Below are 22,918 nucleotides of genomic sequence, written 5' to 3' on the forward strand. Positions count from 1 at the left end.
CAAAGACATGATTAAATCATTAAGCAAGTGCTATGTTAATATAATTCCAAAGTGTAAGACATCTGGCTCTGGCAGGAGGATAGTGAGAGTCAGAAGAGGAGCTGCCGCTCATGCCCCAGATGTAATCACCGAGTGTGGCAGTATCCTAAGTCCTGGTGTGAAATTCCACTGCTCAGGTCACTTGTCATCCTTGACACCTAGGGGAGAAGGGCAGTGGGGCTGGGCTCTGTCCCTGCTGATCTACCTCTGCCCTGGCCTCTGCAGCTCTTGTGCCCTTTTTCCCATACAGACAGTGACAGTGCCCTTCTTATTGGTTCATTTGAATTGGTTAGGATTTTTCAGAAGAAACTTCACTAAGAAACTGAAGTAAAACCGAAATAGGCCTAAGAAGCCCAAGTGTATAGACGTCATTTTTTTTCTTTGCTAACATTTCCCCTGGTTGACTTGGTCAGCAGAGCTCTAGAACTGCCCATGTGCCTCTCCTTCCTGCTGACCTTTCCCTCCCAGTGCCAGAGGTGTCCTAGGTAACTCTCTGGGTGTCATTATCTTTGGTCTCCCATGACATTCACCCTTTAATTGCCAGGGACATTCACTGAGAAACACAAGGTGAGACTATGTCATTTGCAGGGCCTTGCGGGTACGGAAGAAAACTGGGGGTGAGAAGATGCCAGTGCAGATGATTGGGGACATCCTGGCAGCCGAGCTGTCCCACATGCAGGCCTATATCCGGTTCTGCAGCTGTCAGCTTAATGGAGCTGCTCTGTTGCAGCAGAAGACAGATGAAGACTCAGACTTCAAAGAATTTTTAAAGGTAACTCCATCTGGGGCCTTGCAGGTGTCTTTTGCTGGGATAGTAGGCAGGCCAGCCCCCTTCTGAGCTGAAAACAGCAGTGTACTTGGCCCATAGGGAATCTCAGCAGTAGAGAAAGGGTCCCCATCTATTTCCAAAGAAAACACAAACATGGAGAGAATTTTCTGATAGCTTTGTGTTTGTTGCCTTTTCTTGGCACTGGGACCATGATTTTGCCCATTGAATAGCAGAGTATTTTGTTTCTTAAGCAAACTTATTTATCAGCTACTTGATTTTCCCAAAGAAAGATTTGTAGAGCTATTTGATTTTTAAATTGTAATTACATAATATTCATCTTTTCCAGAAGGAATATAAAATAGCACACTTAAATGTATAAAATGCAACAAGATATGGGGCTGGGGTTGTGGCTCAGAGGTAGAGCTCTTGCCTACCATGCATGAGGCACTGGGTTTGATCCTCAGCACCACATAAAAATAAAATAAAGATATTGCATCCACCTATAGCTAAAAATAAATATTAAAAACTGCAACAAGATAAAATAAAACTTACTTAAAATAAGCAGATAGCCAGGTATGGTGGCATGCACCTGTAGTCCTAGCTACTCAAGAGCTACTCAAGATGTGGAATGATCACTTGAGCCCACAAGTAAGGAACCAGCCTGGGCAACACAGTGAGACTGTGTCTCAAACAAAACAAAATAAATAGAAAAACAAACTGTGTCAAAAGATACCAGGAATTATTATAATGCATAAAATGCGTATTTGTGATCCTATACATATACCAGAAGTGTGCAAAGGTGTTATCAAAGTTTCCAGAAACTGATGAGAAGAGGCAAAAATGATCAGTTCTATGATGCCATGGTCATAAATTAAACACTAGAAGTAAAGTGAGGCTAGACAGACACCTGTAATCCCCAGTGGCTCAGGAGGCTGAGGCAAGAGGATTGCAAGTTCAAGATCAGCCTCAGAAACTTAGCAAGACCCTAAGCAACTTAGCGAGGCCCTGTGTCAAGATAAAAGAAATAAAAAGGATTGGGGATGTAGCTCGGTAGAAAAGCAACTATGCGTTCAATCCCCAGTACCAAAGTGGGAGTGGGGAGGTTAGAACTGTCCTCAGAAAGAGAACACTCCGTAGAGATAATGAGCCACCGACTACCTTGTAACAATACAGTAGTGAACTTTGTATAGCTGGTTGCTGGACTAAAATGTCACATTTGGAAAAGTTCTTTTCACTGATGCTGCTCAGTAATACAAACTATTAACTCCACATGTTAAAAGGTTGAGGGAAATGAAAGCAAAATCTGTTTTCTTGCTCTTCTTTACATTTCTTTATGGTTCTTGTTGTTCATGAAATACTGCATTTTGGGATCTATTATGGCAATAACCTGTATCCCAAAATATTACTTTTTAAAGAAGTAAAAACATGAAGATGCTTGTTATAGCAGCACATATAGACATCTATCCAAAAAACAAAAGGAGGAGCAGTTTTAATGTCCAGTAATGGGGAAAGATAAATAATCATGCATGTATTTTTCAGTCATTAAAAATGAATATTCTAGACACTAGCTACTCTCTTCAGGTGCTGTGCTGGTACTGGGAGTAGGAGCAAACAGGATTGGTCCTTGGCCCCCCAGCCTCCACAGCCTAATGAGGGACAGAGACACCTAAAACTTGATGCCTCTACCTGCATTGCCCAGTTCAAGTATGGTATATGCTAAAGGTGGCCAGAGAAGGGTCATGGAGAGGAGGGAAGGCATCCGGGAGAGAACCTAGCCAAGGGAAGCTGACCCAAGCTTGAGAGATGGGTATGAATCAGCCAATTGAAGAAAGGGCCACAGAAACAGTATCAGCAAGCTCACACCTTCAGCACGCAGCACACAGCAGGTGCTCGATAAATGGAAGCAATTGTTTCAGATGAAGTAGAGACAGTGAGCATGATGGGGTGAGGAATCAAGAGCCCTTCAGGAGACAGAGATGGGAGTCAGTGACATCTCCCAGATGTGCTTGTGGGTTGGTGGCTGCATGTCAAAGGTTGCTGCCAGCTCAGGAATGGAGGTAGAAAAGATGGCTTTTACAAGGGAAGATGACTTCATTTGGAGTATGTTGAAACTAACGTGCCTTTGGAACATCAGGTAAGGAGGAATGTCACATGGGAGGGTGGAACACCAGAGAACGTCTGGGTTACAGATGCTGGGCCTCAGCTGCAGGGCATCTGCAGTAGTAGCTACAGAGAGTGGGCAGAGGAGGGGAAGGATGCGAAGACCAAGGCCAACGGGCTGGGAAGGCAGCCAGGGGAGAGTAGTCTTAGAAGCAGAAGAGGAATGGCCACACAGGCTGCCAACGGCATGTGAGAAAGAGCCCGAAGCAGCCTCTGGGCTGTGAGTACATGGCTGAGGGATTTCAGCTGCTAACCTGATATGAATCATTTTGGATCCCAAGTTATTATAAGAAATTTGAAATCTGAAAGGTGGTCAAAGGCAGGGGTATGGCTAGGGTTCCCCTTGTTTGGACTGGGGCAATGAGTTCCTCATAAGCCTCTCAATTGTTTGCAGAAGCTGGCCTCGGACCCTCGGTGTAAAGGAATGCCCCTCTCCAGCTTCCTACTGAAGCCCATGCAGAGGATCACCCGCTACCCGCTGCTCATCAAAAGTGTGAGTGCCACACTGGGCGGTCTTAATCACACTGGGCTGTCCAAATGTCTGCATAGGACCTGTAGAGATTCACAGAGGCCAGACACTGAGGGGTTTCAGTGTGCCAACCTCGCCCTGCACATGTGTGACCCTGGAAAATAGGTCCACTGTCGCAAAGACCATGCTCCTGTGTCTCCATATGCATGTGCATGCATAGGGACATACACACGCAATTCAAAGGCTAAAGCCTAATGGGCAAATAAAAGAAGCATCTAATGTCATCCCACTCTCTAGAAACTGCCAAAGCAGCCCAGTCTCAGTGTGCTTATCTGGGTAAAGTGAAGGCCTCTCTAAGTGTGTAGCTGTGGGGACTTCCTTGGGTCCAGAGATTGGGCAGAGTCCCCTACCTCGGGCCCCATAACCTTGGGCCCCAGTCTTTCTTCTGAGATGCAAATTCATCTTCCAACTGAGCACCTTTACCCAGATGACCCAGACATCTCTAACTCAACGTAACCTGGACAAACTGGGATCAGCCCTCACTACATCCCTCATCAGCTTGCTGACCAAACATCCCTTCCAAAATTCCATCCATTTTTATTTTTGACATAAGCAGTTTAGGCATCTTGAAGCAGTACACCTTCAAAGGAGAAGGCAGACTTTCCAAAGGACTATTCCACAAAAAATCATTTATATAATTTACAATGAAAAACAGTAGTAATCACATAGGACTGATACTTCTATTGATTATTCCTCAGCTTTTAGTCTATAAGCTATGTAAACTCAACATAGACCCCATATTACAGATACCTATGCCATGGCTGGGGAGCTGGATTAATTAATTACACATTAATCCAGCTCCCAGCCCTGTAACTGAAACATCTGGGGCCAGATATGTTTCAGAATTCAGAAAGTAATTCAAATACCATAAATTTATTACACAGCAGCAAGACCAGGGCAGCACTTGAGACCAATCACTAACATTCCTACAAAGGAATACAGGAGCCATCAGGGAAAACAGAACAAGCAAACACATCTCTTCCATTCAAGTGAGGTTTGCCACCAACCAGTGCTGAATAAGAACTTGAGGCTTCCGGACTTTTTGCAGTTGGTCTTATAAACAAAGGACTGTGGGCCCATCAGACTACAGTGCGGGATTCTAAACAGTGGTGGTCTGCTGATGGGCCTTTAATTTCCAGAGACCCCACAAAGTTGTGCTGGCCTCTGTGAAATCACTTCAGAATGGACTGAGTGCACCTGCTGAAGGTGTGACTTCACTGCATTTCTCCTGTGGAGGGAAGTCATTGCTTTCATCAGAATCTTCAAAGAATCATTGACCCTCAAGATGTAACGAACCATTGCTCTTCAGCAAGTTAACACACTTGTCAATTTATATTGAAGGGCTCACCACCCTAAAGGCACAAGATACGTGACCAATTAAGGGTGGACGTAGGTCGGTACCCTTTAACATAAGGCCTATTACCAGACCCAATCAGAGCTACAGATCCATAGAGTATCTGTCGCCCCGTTCCACCACATTACCTGTCCTTCTGTCCCTAAGGGATGTGGACTGTGAACTTCTCAAGGGCAGAAACATGATGTTGTTGGCTCTGGTATCTCCAGAGACTGCCTGGCCCCACCCACGTGAGCAGGCAGTGACGCTCCGTGGGTCAGCAGTCGAGTGAGCAGCTATTAGGTGGCTGAAAGGCACAGAGCCTCCCCCAGGACACCGCCTGCTCTCTTCCAGATTCTGGAGAACACCCCAGAGAGTCACGTGGACCACTCCTCCCTGAAGCTGTCCCTCGAGCGGGCTGAGGAGCTTTGTTCTCAGGTGAACGAGGGAGTTCGGGAAAAGGAGAATTCAGACCGACTGGAGTGGATCCAGGCGCATGTCCAATGTGAAGGTCTAGCGGAGGTGAGGCCTGTGCAGCTCAGCCAGATGCCACTTGGCAGACACTGGGTGGGGACCCAGCTTCTCACCTTCCCCTAGTATGGAAAGTACACACCTGGATCAGGTGTGCAGGCACCACCCTGCGTTTCTTCTCGGTCTGTCACCTTCCTGTCTGTAGAGACGATCTGAGTTTTGTTCTAAGTTCTCAGCTGGTAGAACCAGTATTCCAAGATGTGCATGCGTGTCCATTTCCGCTGGGCCATGTGCAGGTCTCCTGTGTGGAGGCAAGATGCCGGCCACATCGTCTCCTAGAGAATCCCACCACAGCATCCTCGGCCCAGGACCTGGCCTCTCAGGGATGCTGGGATGGTTCTGGGGGACTTACGAAGTGACATTTTCTTTCTCTTTAAGCAACTTATTTTCAACTCCCTCACCAACTGCCTGGGGCCCCGGAAGCTTTTACACAGTGGGAAACTATACAAGACCAAGAGCAATAAGGAACTACATGGATTCCTCTTCAATGACTTCCTGCTGCTTACTTATATGGTCAAGCAGTTTGCTGTTTCCTCTGCCTCCGAGAAACTTTTCAGCTCCAAGTCCAACGCTCAGTTCAAAATGTATAAAATGGTGAGTACTGCCCACCAGCCACAGCACCACGGGCCCGGCCAGGCTTCACCTTGACCTCAAGAGCCTGCCCTCCTGGAACTCTTCGCCTGTTTCAGGTGGCTCACGCTTCTTTTGCCTGGAAGGAGTCCAGTGTGGTGGGTTTTCCTTGTCCACTGATGGCATCTGCAAAATCCAGCTTTGGATTTTGGCTTCCTCCTCGAATATTGACACCTGGTCCCACCTGTCCATATCCAGCATCTGGTCTCTATAAACAGCCTGACACAGGGCCAGGTGTCAGTGTGCAGAGGAGAGCCTGTGGCACTCAGAGCTCCTGTCCCCAGTTCAGCAACGCCTAATGCACCCCAAGTGTACACAATGGAGGCCATTTGTTTCTCCCTGGGTAAAAGACCTTAAACGCCAGACAGTCTCCTTTCTACTTCTCCACAAGGCTCTTCAGAACAGAGACTCTAGACGTAGGTGAGTGGAGCACTGGCCCATCTCATAGTGTGTGTTTTGGCCCTAATTCTTTCAGCCCATTTTTCTGAACGAAGTCTTGGTGAAACTGCCTACAGACCCTTCCAGCGATGAGCCCGTCTTCCACATTTCTCACATTGACCGGGTCTACACCCTCCGAACAGACAACATTAATGAGAGGTCAGTCCTGCCCATGTGTGTCCTGCCTTGACATCTAGGAGAAAGCCTGGACCTGTCCCTCTGCCGTGAACCTGTCTCCGCCCATGCTCACTTCCTACTAACTGTCCTCCCCTCTCTTACCTCACCCCACTCCACTCCAGTCCCACGGCAGACCCTGGTTTAGATGTACCGGGTCAGGCTCCTCCTACCACGCCCCTCCTCACTCCCCTCCCCACAAGCTTTCATGGTGGCAGACCCAGGGCCTCAGTCTCCACTGAGGTCCTATCAGGGCTGCCCTTGGGTGGTGGTCCATGGCCTTCACTGGTTTCTGAGGTCCTTCCTGTGCTGCTCAGCCTCAGTCCTCCCTGAACCCCACATCCCTCAGACCTGCACTCCGCTAGCCTGCTGTCCCCCCCGTCCCCATCCACAAGCCACTGGCCAGCCTTCCTGGGAGAGCGCCTTAGCCGCTGCCTCTGATGGCAAGCCGGTGCACCCCTCCTCCTCTGCACGGTTCTCGTGCTGTGCTGTCATCTAGGTGATTAATTTCGTCTTTAGCTCTGGGTCCCCAGCACCTTGCAAGGGTCTGGTGTTTTGTGAGCAGCTAAGAACTGTCTTTGGAAATATCCAATTCAACCTCAATTAGCAACCAGGTTTTTCATCTGAACTAATATCAGGTGTACGATTGGAAACTTGCTAATGCTGAGATTAGCAAGAGGAAAAAGAAGGGCAGAATGTGGGGCTGTGGTTGAGCCCCGGAGGTCCTGGGAAGTCCCCCATGGCTGTGCTCTGCTTCTCCTGCAGGACAGCGTGGGTCCAGAAAATCAAGGCAGCCTCTGAGCAGTACATTGACACAGAGAAGAAGAAGCGAGAGAAGGCTTATCAAGGTATCTGGTGGTGCCCTGGAGGGTTGGAACCAGTTGCCAGGGGAATGTGGGCAGGGGGAGTCTGGCCCAGGGGACACAAGATCCGCCTCTGCAGTGACAGGTAACGGTGACATGAGCTAGCAGAGCCCTGGCACCAGCCCTTCCCACTGCAGCTGTTCCAAAACTCCCTGAGCCCCCACCACAGACATGGGCACCGGGTACCACCTCTGGGGCTTCCCTTCTCCCTGCAGCGGAGACTATCCTTTCTCTTTCACCACCAGTTCTTCACTCCATTCACCACTAACCTCACACCTGCGGGACTCCTTCTGCTCCCCCGACTCCACTTCCTGGGCTCTGGAACACTGCTCCTTTGCCCACAGCTCAGTTCCACCTTGGCCTTCCAGGGCCACGTCCTGGGCTCTCAGTCTGCTCCTCCTCACTTCCACACCCTGTCCCAGAGCTGGGGAAATGGCTTTTTCAAGGGCATCAATGACCTAATCAGGCTTGGATCACTTCCTTGCTGAAGCTTCCTGGCCCAGAGGCTGAGGTTCTAGGCTCCTCCTTGCCTCTGGACCCCATCACTTCCCGGAGGTCCTCCTAGCCCCAGTCTTCTTTCTCCATCTCCCTCCCAGCTCTTCCTGCCCTTTTACCAGAGTCCGCCCTCCTGAGCACTCTCTCCCTGGGGACCTGCCTCCTCTCAGTGAGGTCCCGGCTGCCCTGTCCTCCAGCTCTGACACCACTTCCTCCCCCCACCCTGCTCAGCTCTCCCCTCCCCTGTGCCTGTTGGCATTTCCAGTGGGGTGCACAAGCCTCCTTCCAACAGTGGCTCCCCCTCCTGAGAAGCTCTGTGGACGGGAGCATTGCCCTTGACCATCAGACTGAAACCTGCCCTCTGCCTGCCCCCCAGCCTCTCATCTCATCAGCGGCTGAGGCCTGTCCTTCTCCGCCATCATCCTTCCCATCTGCCTGGGCCTTTCCTTTCCAGTGTCATAGACCTTCAGTCTCCCCCCAGGTAGAGCACAGGCTCCCTTTCCCCACCCATCCTCTTCATTTATGTAGTATTCTGTTTACAGAGCTGCTCTTAGCATGCTTCCCTTACTTAGGTACCTCCCCTTTTGCCTCTGAAATGGAAGACAAATTTCTCATGCTAAACTCAGGGCCCATCCCCAGCATTCCCTCCTGCCCAGCCCATCACCCACCATTTTCTAATCCTGGCCTGTGCCACTGCTGATTGACCCACTCACGGCACCCAGTCAGGCCTTCCGTGTTCGTGCTACCTGTCCACCCGAAAGGCTTCACCCACTTCAGCGTCCTTCCCCTTCTTCAAGACCCACGTCAGTCACTGCCTCCTTCCTGCTGCCGTAACCAGCCTGGAGCCCCCACTGGGCTTGCGCCTGTACCACACTCTGAACTTGAGTCCCCAGTTGCTCTGCTTAAGTCCCCTAAGCCACTTTTCTGTCTTCATGACCCTCAGCATCCGCAAGGCACCTCTCTTCCCTCATGTCCACTGGGGCTCCGTATTGGTCACAGTGATTGTGTTCACTCTGCTCACAGATCCTCACCAGCTCAGTGTGGCGCCTCCCCACTCCTGGCCCTCTGACACTCTCCCTCACCTCCATGTGAATGCCAGGCCCCTCCCAGCCACCCGTCCCAGCTGTGCCCAGACCTGCCCTTGGTCTCCTCCCCAGTGGAGGCCAGGGCTCCATCCACCCATGCCGCGCCCTGTCCCCACCTCACTTCCTCCTGCCTTCCCAGTCCTCCTGCCAGGCCCCTGGCACTGCAGTTGCAGCTCTTTGTGTTTTCATTCAGGTTTCCCTTATTTTTAAGTTCTGTGCTCCTGAAGGGACGTGTGAACTGGCTTTCACCAATTGAATGTTATTTTAGAGGTACTTTAAAAGCTTGCTATTGAAAAATCAATGAATCATTTCATAAAGCATATAATGATGTCTTAATTGGTCAAAGATGTAAATCAAAATTTTTCTTTTGAGTTTTGCTTACCCTCGATATCTGTACATATTCTGCATTATCCCTGTGTTCAATTCCTTAGACCTATGTCGATTACTTACTCTGTGTCAGGCTCAGTGCTACAAGTAACTGATTCTACAGAGAAGAGTAAGGACAGCCTCTGCCTTCAGGGGGACTGAAGGCACATTCTGAGGTGGAGAGAGATGGACCTTTCTTAGAGAAGGCATACATTCTTAGAGCTAAAAAAGAAATCAGTAGCTCACCAAGCATCCTGTTTTTGAATACTAACCTGCTTAACACCTGCTTAACTTCATGTTTATCAAGATGAGCCCACTGACTCATCTTTCTCCATATTAAAAGCATTCTGAGTCCCTCAAATAGAACCAGACCTTCAGTCAAACTGCCTTCTAAGCTATACTGTTTATGTACATGTAATTGGAGTTTCGGTGAATGGTTTAGACTTTGGTACCTGATGTTTACATTTTGGCCCTGCTTCTTAAAAGCTCTGAATGGAGTACATTATGGTCCTTTCTCAGCCTCAGTTTTTCTCATCTATAAAATGGGAAGCTACATTATTTTATGCAATTTAAATATATGTAGAGATCTAGCACATGCTTAAAACAGAGTAAGAATCCAATGTTATTTGCTATGAAGTGCTGAATAAATGACATGCATTATTGCTTTGTTAATATTACTACTTGCTAGGTAATTAAGGGTTAATAAAGGATGAATACAACAGTTTATGTACCACATGGCTCCTCTTTGGCAGAAGAGACAGATATCATACAGAATCTCAGACCCAGTAGGCTGTGGAATGCTCATAGTCAGAGTAGTGAATACATGGAGGAGGGAATGGGCCGGGAGGTAGCTATGAGATTGATGGGTGGTGAGGATGAATAGGATGAGGGGCAGGGACTGCAGGTAATGCATTCCTGACAGACAACACCGCCCAGGTGCAACAGCCTGTGAGGATGGAGTAGTTTCATGTCTGGTTAGAAAGACAGACTGTGAGGGCTGGGGGTGTAGCTCAGTGGTAGAAGTGTTCTTAGCACTCACAAGGCCCTGGGTTCAATGTCCAGCATCAAATGTTTTTAAAAGTATCAGGAGAGACTGAGGGTCCACAGCTCATCATCACCGCACAATCTGCATTCAAAGAGAAATTAATATAACTCATCTCCCTCTTTTGTAGCCCGCTCTCAAAAGACATCAGGCATTGGACGTCTGATGGTGCATGTCGTTGAAGCCACAGAATTAAAAGCCTGTAAACCAAATGGTAAATGCTTCTTTCACTCAACAGACATAGCAATGCCCTGCTCTTTGCTGGTGACCCTCTGCACTCTGAATGATGGGATGCATTTTTAAAGTAGTGTTCCCAGTGCCACAGAGATGTGATAATCCACTTATTGGACCAGTATTGTCACTCTGGCTCCCCACTAAGTACCAATGCCTGCCTTCCTCAGCGCTTCTGCATTGAAATGCACAACGCAGGTTGCACTGGCGTTGCCCAGGCTCATGGGGAGGGGGGTTGGCTTTAGAGCTCACAGTCGCTTCCAAGGGTTACAGTGAGGCTTCATGCTCGGGAACAGAGGCTGTACTGCCAGATCACAGAGCAGACGGGGTCTCTCAGGCAGTGGCCCTGCTGCGGTAGTCTCTAGTACTGCAGACCTGGTTCTGCTTGAGGACGGCCCTGTTTGTCAAGCATTTCACCTACCACGCTACATGTCTGTGGTTCATTTCTGTTTAGGAAAGAGTAATCCATACTGCGAAATCAGCATGGGCTCCCAGAGCTACACCACCAGAACCCTCCAGGACACACTAAATCCCAAGTGGAACTTTAACTGCCAGTTCTTTATTAAGGATCTTTACCAAGATGTGCTATGTCTCACTATGTTTGACAGAGACCATTTTTCTCCAGATGGTAAGTATAACTTGGCTTGGAGGTCAAAAGATGTTCCTAGTTTTCTAGAACTTAGGGTCTGTATCCAGGATGCTCAGCCATTCATACACCCCATGACTACTATGGGAAATGACACAGATTTGTGTCATCTCGTTTTAGCCACGGTGGATGCCCTTCCTCGGGGGGAGGGGACCGTGTCAGATGCATTTCAGGTCTTTGACCAGAGTCACTACCTGCACACACCAGCTAAACCCTGTGGGATATACTGAAGGAGTAGAACGTTCTCTGACCAGAGAGGCTTGGACTACAAATAGGCAGCTGCCCTTAGACAAATCTTTGTCATTGTACATGCATCTATTCAGAGTATCAAACAGCCATAGCCAAAAGAAGTTACTTGTTTTGGATGTAAAAGTTTTGTGAACCTCTTTTAGACACTTCTCTTGAGGTAGTCTTTTTTTTTCCCCCTGCATCTAATAGTTTTATAAAGAACAAAGACTTTGGACCTTTACATGATGTTTATTCACCAGATTTCCTAGGTCGTACTGAAGTTCCAGTGGCAAAAATTCAAACAGAACAGGAAAACAAAGGCCCTACCACCCGGCGACTACTGCTGCACGAGGTCCCCACGGGGGAGGTCTGGGTCCGCTTTGACCTTCAGCTTTTTGAACAAAAAACTCTCCCTTAGGGGATTGGGGAGGACAGCACCAGAGGCTCTGCCCTGAGACTGGGGCTAGAGAATAACAGAATGGGCTCTCCTGGGACTGAGGAGCATCACTCGGCTTCATCCATCACAAAGCCATGCAAGCTGGGGCCTGTATTTTATTGCACACTAAATTGCTAGCAATCTATGCAAACATGACCTTTCCTCTAAATAAACAAACCCCACAGCACAGTGCCTTGTACTAGTGTTAACATGTTCAGCTGTGTTTAGATGCCAGGTTTCCATTTTCAGGGCTATAAAAGTATTATGTGGAAATGAGGCATCAGACCAACAGATGTTACCACTTGGTGAATGTGTCTACCAGGGGGAGTGGTTTGGTGACACTGGACCATTCCACACATTGTGACCTCTGCTGGGTCACGGCACTCAGGAGGTGAAGGGTTGGGATGAAACGCTGCAGCCTCAGCACTCCCGCAGCTGATACTGATAGAGCGTCTACTCGTGCACTGAATAAAAACAGAAACTTGATCCTTTCCTTCCTAACTAGATTTTATCATTCTCTGCTATGACAATATAGATTGAAATATAAAGGGGGAAGCTTGATGTACTTTAAATACTGTGAATTCTAATAATGTGGAAAATATTTTTCAACTTTAATTTTCTGAAGTATAAATTATTTATGTAAATTCCTTGTTTGCATATTTCATAGGACATGCATCTTTAAGCTTTATCATTGCCAATATGTACAGAAGAGAATAAAAATAAAAGTTTATGAAGTTATCTTTCAAAGTATGACTGATTTATTTTCTACATGAAACACTTTTAAAAGGTAATTTCAGAGGCTGCTTATAGTGAAACCAAATTTCTTTTCTGGTACAATGGGGAAAAACCAAAGATGGGGTGACACTATGGCCAAGAGACCCAAGGCCTAGCTTGACTCTGCCATCAACTTGCTTTGTAACTTTGGTGAATCTGTGTTTCATGTTCCTGGGACAAAGTTTCTTCACTGGCCACAATGGAAAAATATAATTCAATATATTCAAATTTTTTTAATCCATCATTGACTCATTCCATGTATTGGTCCTGGACAATGATTGGATAAAACAGACAAAAAGAAGAAGAAACAGCATTTGGAATTGACAAAAACAACTGAACATTTTGCTCACTGACAGCAAAGTCTGGCAGGTCAGCACAGCCTCACTGAGCAAGCAAACTGCTGGCCATCTCTCAGGTTTGGAAAAATGCAAGTGTTGGTTCTGGAGCTAACTGTGGGCTAATGTCAGAATGCCTGCCATGTCCCTAATGATCGGGCACGTTTAAAACCAGTTCTAGGGTTTTTGTTTGTTTGTTTGTTTGGTTTTTAGCTGTAACTGCAGAACAATCCTCCTCTTCCAAGGACTACTGGGGACTTTAATTCTCACTAGATGAGCTGTGACTAGTACCATTTCTCCATCTTGAGACAAGTCAGGGTTCTTTAGGCAGATTTAGGACAGGGTCACCTGCCTGATCTGAGCAAGATGGCTTCAGTGACCTTGGAGGATAATGCCCGTCAGGAATGCACCCAGCAACTCCATCATCCTCTGGAAGGACACTTGGCCAAAGGGTAACTCCACCTTCCTAAAGAGGATCCGCTTGTTAGCCACCTGGCTTTGTTACCAAGTGTGTCAGAGGAGAAAGTGTCCCCTGGGGCATTACTGGGACTGACTTGGAGTGGGACACTATTCGTAAAACCTGGATATTGGCTCCCAGCCAGCACTGTGCCTCTCTGAGCATCAAATATTAGGGGATAATAATCCATCTTGCTATTAAAATTCTCAACTCAAGGTTCCTGTTTCATTACCAGAGCTCCATAAACAGTAAGTGCTACTATCTGGACATTTCTTGCAATATCCTTCCACTCCTCGAGGGGAAAACCATTTTCCCGATACTTTAACTATTGCAGGATATGGCAGACCGAAGTCCGTGAAGCTTTATTACCTTGTGCCAATGATGGCCTTGCCTGGCCATCCCCTGCAGGGAGGCCAGGTGCTTCCCCAGGACCTCGGCTGTCATCACTCTTCTTTCTACGGGCTGTGGCCCCCATCTCTGTTCATGATCCCCAGCTGCCCAGGAGCGGGGTCTCTGCTGCCGGGTCCCTAAAACCTAGTGACAGAAGAGAAGGACTGAGTGTGGTGTAAGGCCGTGGAGGCTCACTGGAGCAGGGGGACCCAGAATCCTGCCCCACACCCGGTCCTTCTGCCAAGCTGAGTCTCAGGGGGCTCTGCACCACCTCCTGCCTCGCTTGTCTCCTCTGCTCTCTGCGCTCTCCCGTGAGATCTCCATCCTCAGCTGCGTGGACCTTAGTGTGCAGAGACCTGCTGTCCACATGGGATCCCCTGCCACTGTGCTCAGACCAGCCAGGTGTTCCCAGCACCCTCGCATCCTTCAGTTAGGGACAACTGTGACAGGGTCCTAGCCTACAGATCAGAGGAGTGGCGTGCGTACCTCAGGCCTGGCCCACAGATGCTAGGGCAGAACTCATCCCAAATTGCTTCCCCTTTATGGTTGACATGAATGAGTTTCCTGGAAGCCAGGTGCTAAAGATGACAAAGGCCCATCAGAAGGCCCGAACAAGAGCAAACCTCTGTGTGTTTAAACCACTATCTACTGTTCGGTGACAGCAAATAACCTTTGCTACCATAAGAGTAGAGCGGACTAGTCACATGAAGATCTGAAATAAACAAGTGGATCATCACACCAAAAAGCTTCTATACAGCAAAGGAAACAAAAAATGAGGAATAGGAGAAAATACTTGCAAACTATATAGCCAATAAGGAGTCAGTATTCATAATACATGAGGAAATCATACAACCCAATAGCAGAAAAGCTAAGAACTCAATTTAAAAATGGGAAAGAGCTTGAATAGATTTGGGGTATTTACCCAGGGATTCTTTACCACTGAGCTACATCCACATCCCTTTTTATTTTTAATTTTGAGACACGGTCTCACTAAATTGCTTAGGGTCTCACTAAATTGCTGAGGCTGGCCTTGAACTTGTGATCCTCCTGCCTCAGCCTCCTGAGTTGTGAATAGATATTTTTTAAAGAAGACAAATGATAATAGCCATAAGAAAAGATGCTCAACATCACTAATCAGGGAAATGTAGATTGAAACCACAGTAAGATACCATATCACACCTGTTAGGTTGTCAGTTATCAACAAGTCAAATTAACAAGTGTGGGTGAGTATATGGAGAAAAGGGAACACATGTCCACTTTCAGTAGAACATAAACGGGTACAGCCGTTATGAAGAACAATATGGAGGCTTCCCAAAATTTAAAAACAGAACCTCTATACCGTCCAGTTACTTCACAACTGAGCATATATATTTGAAGGAAATAAAACCATGTCTTGAATAGATATTTTCACTGCCATGTTTATTGCAACATTATTCACAACAGCTAAGACAGGTAAACTAAGTGTCCATTGAAAGGTGAATTGGTAAAGACAAGGAAGTCCTATCATTTGTAACAACATGGATGAACTTGGAGGACATCATTCCCAATGAAACAAGCCAGTCCCAGAAAGATTAACACTGCAAAAACTGGTTGATGTGTGAAATCTAAAAAAGCTGAACTCAGAGAGCAGGTGAGAGGTGGGAAAAGGAGGAGACCTTGGTCAAAAGCTGTCCACTTTTAATCATGACGCTCTAGAGACCCACTGTACAGCATGGTGACTAAGTTATTAATACTCTATTATATACGGTTGGACTTCCCTATTCATGGATTCCTCATCCATGGATTTAATCAACTGCAGATCAAAAATATTTGGGGGAAAAACTATCTGTACTGAACATTTAGACTTTTTTCCCTGATCATTACTTTCTAAACGATACATCAGAACTATTTAAAAGTGCATTTATATTGATCTAGGCATCTTAAGTAATCTAGAGATGACTTAAAGTACATAGGAGGATGTGCATGGGGTATGTGCAAAAATTACACCGTCTATCTAAGGGGCTCGAGTGTCACATGCTGTGGGATTCAGAGCATCCTAGAAACAATCCCCACAGATACCAAGGGACAACTGGACCTGAAACTTGCTGAGAGAGTGGGTCTTAAGTGTTCTCACCACACACAGTCACAAGGTGGAGTGAAGGATATATTATTATGTACATGAAATCATCACCCACATTCAATATTTTAAAAAATTGAATGGGGGGGGAGCTCCTTTGCTCTCAAATATAATTATGCTCAGAAAGAGCTGATGAGGAAAGCAGTCTGGTAACCTGCCATCTAAGGAGAATTCATTTGGCTCCAGAGAGACTGGGAGAACAACAGGCTGAGGAGAAGCTGGGTCCCAAAATATCCAACCAGGTTTTCAAACTGGAGAGAGGAGATGGTCCTTGGCCCTCTGCGTGTGGCTGGTGGAAGGAGAAATCAAAGACGTGCCGCTGTCCACTCACACCAGGTCCTGGACCCTTGGCCTACGGCAGGCGCTTCCCCAGGGGCTAACCTCAGGCCTCAGGGCTGTGGGGGAGGGATGGGGGCGCAGGCCAGGAGCTGCTGTGCCCACCAAGCCGTGAGCACTGGGTGGAAAACTGATGGCAAAATCCCTGCATATAAAACACCTCTTAAGGCTGGGGCAGCTCTCCTGGCAAGCACGAGGCCTGAGGTTCAATCCCAGCACCACTAAAAGAAAATAAAGGTAAAATAAAAGACCTTTTAGATATTTAACATCTCATTTTGCTTTACCCCTTTTTGTATAAATTTCAGTTCAAAAAATCCCCACCTACTGTGGCTGAACTGAAAACAAGATTTTTGGTCAGGCTTGGATGTGAGAAGTGATCAATGGTAGAAAAATGGTGGGAGGATGCAGACTCATGGAAAAGAGCTGAGACCACCTTAGAGGGCAGCTCCTTCTGCCAAGGGTCTCTTGAAAGTGGGTTCCAAGGTCCCACATCTGCCACCATCTGAGCCTCATGACCCAAGGCTTTCCCACCCAGAGTGTCCCCCCAGCAGCAGCTCCAAGTCAAGGCAGCCCACTGTTTTTTGTGCATGGAGCCACTGTCCCCTTCTGCCGGCTCCTCTTTGCCCCTTTCCTGGGCTACTGCCCCCTCTGCCCCCAGGAGCCTAGTTTTGAGGGAAGGCTTTGCTGGGGGCTCTGCTTTTGAGGTGGAGAATACTGTTTTGGGGATGCTGCCAAATCCTGCCAGCCGGGCCCTGCCCCAGGTCTCGCTCACCAGACCCCTCTTCTCAGCCTCTTTGTTCTTGCGGAGCTGGGAGACACGGAACTGCCTTTCAAAAGCAAGCTGGCTGAGGTCGGTCGTCTTCTCCTTACCAAACAGACGCTTCTTTTCCATACAGAGAGGCCTTTCAGGACTTTGGAGAAAAGAAGAAACATTAACTCAGAACAAACTGAACTGTACCATTCTAAGGAATTAATTTAGTGAACTCTGTGTTCATTATAAAAAGGAAAAGCCATCGAGACATCAGTGTTAGCTGTCCCTCTGCTATGGATTGGATGAGACCCCTAAAGGTCCTTACTGAACTTATGTTCCCAGGTTGGTAGTACGGGGAGGTGCTGTGAGGCCTATTGGGAGGGTCACAGGTCTTGGGTGCATGTCATTGAAAGGGACCATGGGACCTTGGTCTTTTCCTTTTTCTCTCTCTGCTTCCTGACTCCTGATGTGAGCAGTTTGCTCCTACAAGTATTCTTGCCATGATGTACTTCCCTCAACAATGGCCCAAAGCAGTTGGGACCACCTCATCCTGGACTTGAACTTTGAAAACTGAGCTACGTAACCCTTTTCTCTTTGGAGGCTAATTGCTTCAGGTATTTCACTGTGATGAAGTGAAGCTGGCTAATACAGCTCTCAGTCTCTCTCTGCCCCCCCACACCCCTGCTGGCACAGTCTGCAGATAAGCAGGTGTCCTGGGACCCTTCTCCAGCTGTGGCTGAGGCACAGAGAGAGTTGTGATGAGGGATTAATACACAGCCTCCAGTGCTCAAGCCCAAAAGTCAGCAAAACTGGAGCATCTGCTTCCTACACCTGCAGAGAAAGCAGTGTGCACAGAAACAGAAATGAAGCAGGTTCACAAGAAGTGACAGTGAAAACCACATAGTCCCCAAAAGGAAGGGACTGATCTCTTGTCCCCCAAGCAGTCTGGCTTTCTGGCCTTGTCTTTCACAATATGTTGGTGCTTTCTAACATATGTACCTCCCCTGCCCCCCATTTCTTTAACTTGAGAAGGATTATGTTCTTTGTTAATCATATTGCTTCTGACTCATCTGACCACCTTGTGCTTAAGTCCTTTCTTACTTGGTCAGCTGTGTGAGGCACCCAGAGGGCTGTCACCAAAAGGCTGCAGGTAACCCACCCCCATCTCTTTTCTCCCTCCATTTACGTGTCCCCCACCACTCTCTAGCTGAGCACTGGGAACACAGCCCTGCCCTCAGGGGCTGGCTGCTGGGAGGGTGGGCCATGCTACTGTGGGACTTTCTTGCAGCACTGAAGTGGCCAGTGATAGAGCAGGGACACTCATGACCCCAAGGGTCAGGAGCTGTAAACATGCAGACTTGACCAGAGACTCCTGTGGATAATATGTATTTCTTTTCTTTAAGGAAAAGGGATTTTTGAGATGAAGCCAGAAAGGGTGTCAGGGCCCAGATGGCACCTCGTGTGCCTAATAAGGAGACTGCCTACGTTTGAGAGGGTTATGGGAAGCTACCAAGAGTTCTCAGCTGATTGCTCCTGAGACATCACTCAAGCTATTAGGCAGAGACTCTGGAAGAGACCAGATTAAAGAAGAAGGATCAGCTGAGCACTGCAACATCAGGGGCTGGGGAGCCAGAGAGGAAGAGGAGATGAGAAGTTAGGTTATTATTAATGTTCAAATAAAAGTGGTTTTAAAAAGGGCTGGGGATGTGGATCAGTGATAGAGCACTTTTCTAGAATGTATATAAGGCCCTGAGTTTGAACCCCAGCACCATGACACTTCCACTTGGTAGTGAGTGTCCAAATTTGCATTCTGCTGCAACAACTAGTGGGAACCAGAAAATCTACCCCAAACACTCATAACTGTAAAGCCACTGGATGTCTGTGGAAACAATTCCAGAACGGGGACAGGCTGTCAGGACTGAGCTGACACCCTCCAGCTAAGCCCTGCTTCCACACTTCCCTTGGAGCATTTCGAGTACCAGGGCAGAAACTGCCTCCTCTGTGCTCTGAGGATCTTTGGCGGGTTATTTTTCCTCCTGGGACCAGGTAGCTGTCCTCACAGTTAGGCATTTAATCTTGTTCTCAACGTCTCCTCCCGCAGTGGGCAAGTCAAGCTACGTATTTGAGTTAGGTTCCCCAGTGAAGTGAGGGTGGTGACTCTCCAGACCCCTGAGCACAGACAGCCCTCTTCAGAACGTTTTCCTATGAAAAGAACCAAATAGGAATTCTAGAACCGCACAACAAAATGGCTGAAAATAAGAACTCAGCAGATGGGTTTAACAACAGATTATCAGACACAATGAAAGAGATTTTAAAAAATCTAGAATCAAATATGGAGAGACAAAAAGAATAGAAAATTCACAAGAAAAGTAAGAGCCATAAAAGGTCACAGTGAGAAAATCTAAAATATGTTTAACTGGAGTACCCAAAAGAGAAGAGAGAGAGAATATAGCAGCAGTAACAATCAAAGAGAAAATGACTCAGAACGTTCCAAAATCAGCTAAAGACATGAATCTACAGACACAAGACAAACCATGAATTCCAAGTAGAAAAAGAAATCCACATCTGGAAACATCCCATAACAATACAAAAAAAAAATCAAAGAATGAGAAAATCCTAAAAGTATCCAGGGAAAAGAGATAAATTACTTTGAAAAAAACAGCAGTAAGACTGGCACTTGATTTCTTAATTAAAAGAGTGACAACAGGATATATGTTAAAACAAAATAACTTCCAACCTAGTATTCTTTATTGTGTAAAAGCATGCTTTTATAAATGAAGGTGACTTTACTGTCATGTATATCTAAAAAGAACAAATAAATTTTTTTCTTTTAAATGAAGGTAGGGGGCTGGGGTTGTGGCTCAGCAGGAGAGCTCTTGCCTAGTGCCTGCGAGGCCCTGGGTTCAATCGTCAGCACCACATAAAAATAAATAAATAAAAACAAAGGTATTGTGTCCAACTACAACTAAAAAAAAAATTTTTAAATGAAGGTAAGCCAGGTATGGTAGTGCACACTGTAATTCTAGTGACTGAGGAGGCTGAGGAAGGAGGATCACAAGTTCAAAGCCAGCCTCAGCAACTTAGGGAGGCCCTAAGCAACTTGGTGAGACCCTGTCTCAAAATGTAAAAACAAAAAAGGACTGGGGACCCATCATTATGCACAACTATAATGCACCAATAAAAAATAGGAAAAAATTGGAGGGAGGGCTGGGAATGTAGTTCAGTGGTAAAGCACCCCTGGGTTAAATCTTCAGTAATAGATAGATAGATATAGATAGATAGATAGATAGATAGATAGATAGATAGATAGATAGATAGATAGATAGATAAATGAAATGTGAAAGACTATTTACTATATAATTCCAAACATATGACACTCTGGAAAAGAAAAATCTATGGAGCTAGTAAAGAGATCAGTGGTTGCTGAGAATGGGGGCAGGGGATAAATTGGTAGAGCACAGATGATTTGGGGTATAGTGAAACTATCCTGTAAGATACTGTAATGAGAGCTGCACATCACTATACATTTGTTAAATCCCATAACATGGTATACCACCAAAAATGAACTGTCACATAAATCATGGACTGATTATGTCAATGTGCTTTAAATCCCATAACATGGTACACCATCAAAAATAAATTGTCACATAAATCATGGACTGATTATGTCAATGTGCTTTCATTGATTGTAATGCACTATTGTGGCAAAGGATGTCCACAGTGGAGGAAGACGTGTATCTGTGGACAGAGAATATAAAGGAACTGTCTCACTATTTTATGTGAACATAAAATTTTCTGGAAAACTAAAATGTATTATGTTAAAAAGAAAAAATAAAGGATAAGTAAGGATTTTAAAGCTAATAGAAGCTGAAAGGGTCCCCATAAGCAAAAACACACTTAGGAAAATTATAAAAATGATTTTTGTTTGTTTACTAGTTGTGAAGGATAAACTCAAGTATTTATAAATGATACAACTTGAGGCCTAGAAATACTTCTAGAAAAGATTTGCTTCAGAAAAGAAAGAACAAAAGTTATAGTGAAACAGGCCCAAATCTCCGTCATGTCAGAGGCCCTGTTAAAAGACTCCTAAAGCATAAGAAGTAAAATCAAGAATCAATAAATGGGATGGATTCAAACTAAAAAGCTTCTTCTCAGCAAAAGAAATAATTGATGAAGTGAAGAGGGAGCCTACAGAGTGGGAGCAAATTTTTACCACACATACCTCAGATGGAGCACTGATCTCCAGGATGTCTAAAGAACTCAAAAAACTTAACACCAAAAAAACCAATAACCCAATCAATGAATGGGCTAAGAAAATGAGCAGATTCTTCACAGAAGAAGATATACAACAAATTTATGAAAAAAATGTTCAACATCTCCAACAGTTAGAGAAAAATCAAATCAAAACTACTCTAAGATTTCATCTCACTCCAGTCAGAATGGCAATTATCAAAAAATCAAGCAACAATAAGTGCAGGCAAGGATGTGGGGGAAAAAGGTACACTGATTCATTGCTGGGATTGCAAAATGGTATAACCAGTTTGGAAAACAGTATGGAGATACCTTAGAAAACTTGGATTGGAACCACTGTTTGACCCAGCTATCCCTCTCCTCTATACCCAAAGGACTTAAAATCAGCATGCTACAGAGATGCAGCCACTTCAATGTGTATAGCAGCTCAATTCACAATAGCTAAACAGTGGAAGCAGCCTAGATGCCCTTCAATAGATGAATGGATAAAGAAACTGTGGTATAGATACACAGTGGAATACTACTTAGCCTTTTATTTTTAAATATCTTCATTTTATTTGGGATCTGTTATTTGTGTTTCATGCTGTTCTCTACATATACTGCCTAACACAAAGGTGATGATAGTAAAAACGAGAAAACCAGAAGTCACTAAAAAAAAAAAAAAATGACTAGTTACAAAACTTACATTAGGAAGTACCCTAAACTGCAGGTGCAACAAGCATTTGCTTGTTCATTTGGGTGCTCTCTCCGTACCTGAATGCCTTACTTTTCCTGGGTACCCCAGAGGCTTTATGAGACTCTTTCGGAACCACGTTTTGCAGAGTGAAAATGAACGGGGGCCATTTGGCGTGCAGTCTGTCCTTGGTTTCCTTGAGCTCTTTGGCGAAGTATTGTTTTCCTGTAGGAAAATGAAACATCTAAGTCAACACTCTTAAAAACAGCCCCAGTGGGTCTTGGGATGGAGCATCATTTGACAATTGGCAGTCTCTAAGCCCGAAGTCCCTGACCCCAGAGCACCTGTCTCATATCGACGGCTGGCTCTGGCCTCTTCCTCTGCCTTTTGCTGTCTTCGCAGCAGAGGACCACAAAACGGAGGGACTGGAGCCTGCAAAAAAAGTGACACTCTTTGAGACCCAAAATGCCTTAGTATTAGGCTGTTCACACCTGGGCAAAGCATTCCAGGCCTTTGTGTACCCTGAGAACAGAGGCCCAGGAGCACCCTGTCCACAGAGCCGGCAGAGTAGACAGCGGCTGCCTCCATGGAGCAAAGGGAAGGAGGTGGCCTGCTCCCTCTGGCGCAGTCCTGCTGTGGCTGGGCCACTCCACGCCACGCCCAGGCCAGGTCTTGACCTGGAGGGTCTCTCAGTCTAGAACAGACAGGTCACACACAGTGACCATCTAGTCTTGAGAGAAGCCAGCTCAGGACACTGCAAGAGCACAAGGAGCGCTCCAACCACCGAGGGGGAAGCCGCTGCAGAGGGGAACGTCTTTCTCCCCTCCTGATTATAAGCCT

The 22,918-nt window shown here is 46.3% G+C and overlaps 2 protein-coding genes across 10 annotated transcripts in view; one reads left to right on the forward strand and one right to left on the reverse strand.

The window, feature by feature from the left end:
• The window catches only part of Itsn2 (intersectin 2), a 126,350-nt gene extending 113,608 nt beyond the window's left edge, over nt 1-12,742 (forward strand). For 5 of the 8 annotated variants that reach the window (XM_005322591.5, XM_040271373.2, XM_078029577.1 and 2 more), the window contains 9 exons: nt 628-811; nt 3,363-3,461; nt 5,185-5,352; nt 5,740-5,955; nt 6,467-6,588; nt 7,369-7,451; nt 10,585-10,668; nt 11,140-11,313; nt 11,820-12,742. In XM_005322591.5, the coding sequence (XP_005322648.2) occupies nt 628-811; nt 3,363-3,461; nt 5,185-5,352; nt 5,740-5,955; nt 6,467-6,588; nt 7,369-7,451; nt 10,585-10,668; nt 11,140-11,313; nt 11,820-11,977 (1,288 nt within the window). In that variant the 3' untranslated portion in view covers nt 11,978-12,742. Of the gene's footprint in view, nt 1-627; nt 812-2,389; nt 2,888-3,362; nt 3,462-5,184; nt 5,353-5,739; nt 5,956-6,466; nt 6,589-7,368; nt 7,452-9,239; nt 9,317-10,584; nt 10,669-11,139; nt 11,314-11,819 lie in introns of those variants that run through there. The other 3 variants (XR_013429185.1, XM_078029579.1, XM_078029580.1) reach the window with 3 other exon arrangements.
• Nucleotides 1-22,918, reverse strand: part of Fam228a (family with sequence similarity 228 member A) — a 30,945-nt gene that overhangs the window by 340 nt on the left and 7,687 nt on the right. The window contains exons 4-7 of one of the 2 annotated variants that reach the window (XM_078029595.1): nt 22,423-22,510; nt 22,159-22,303; nt 17,176-17,314; nt 13,931-14,095 (exon numbers count right to left, since the gene is read on the reverse strand). In XM_078029595.1, coding sequence (XP_077885721.1) covers nt 13,931-14,095; nt 17,176-17,314; nt 22,159-22,303; nt 22,423-22,510 — 537 coding nt within the window. Of the gene's footprint in view, nt 1-13,930; nt 14,096-15,353; nt 16,625-17,175; nt 17,315-22,158; nt 22,304-22,422; nt 22,511-22,918 lie in introns of those variants that run through there. The other variant, XM_078029596.1, reaches the window with a different exon arrangement.

This window comes from Ictidomys tridecemlineatus, chromosome 12 (genome assembly GCF_052094955.1).
Source record: "Ictidomys tridecemlineatus isolate mIctTri1 chromosome 12, mIctTri1.hap1, whole genome shotgun sequence".
NCBI lineage: Eukaryota > Metazoa > Chordata > Mammalia > Rodentia > Sciuridae > Ictidomys > Ictidomys tridecemlineatus.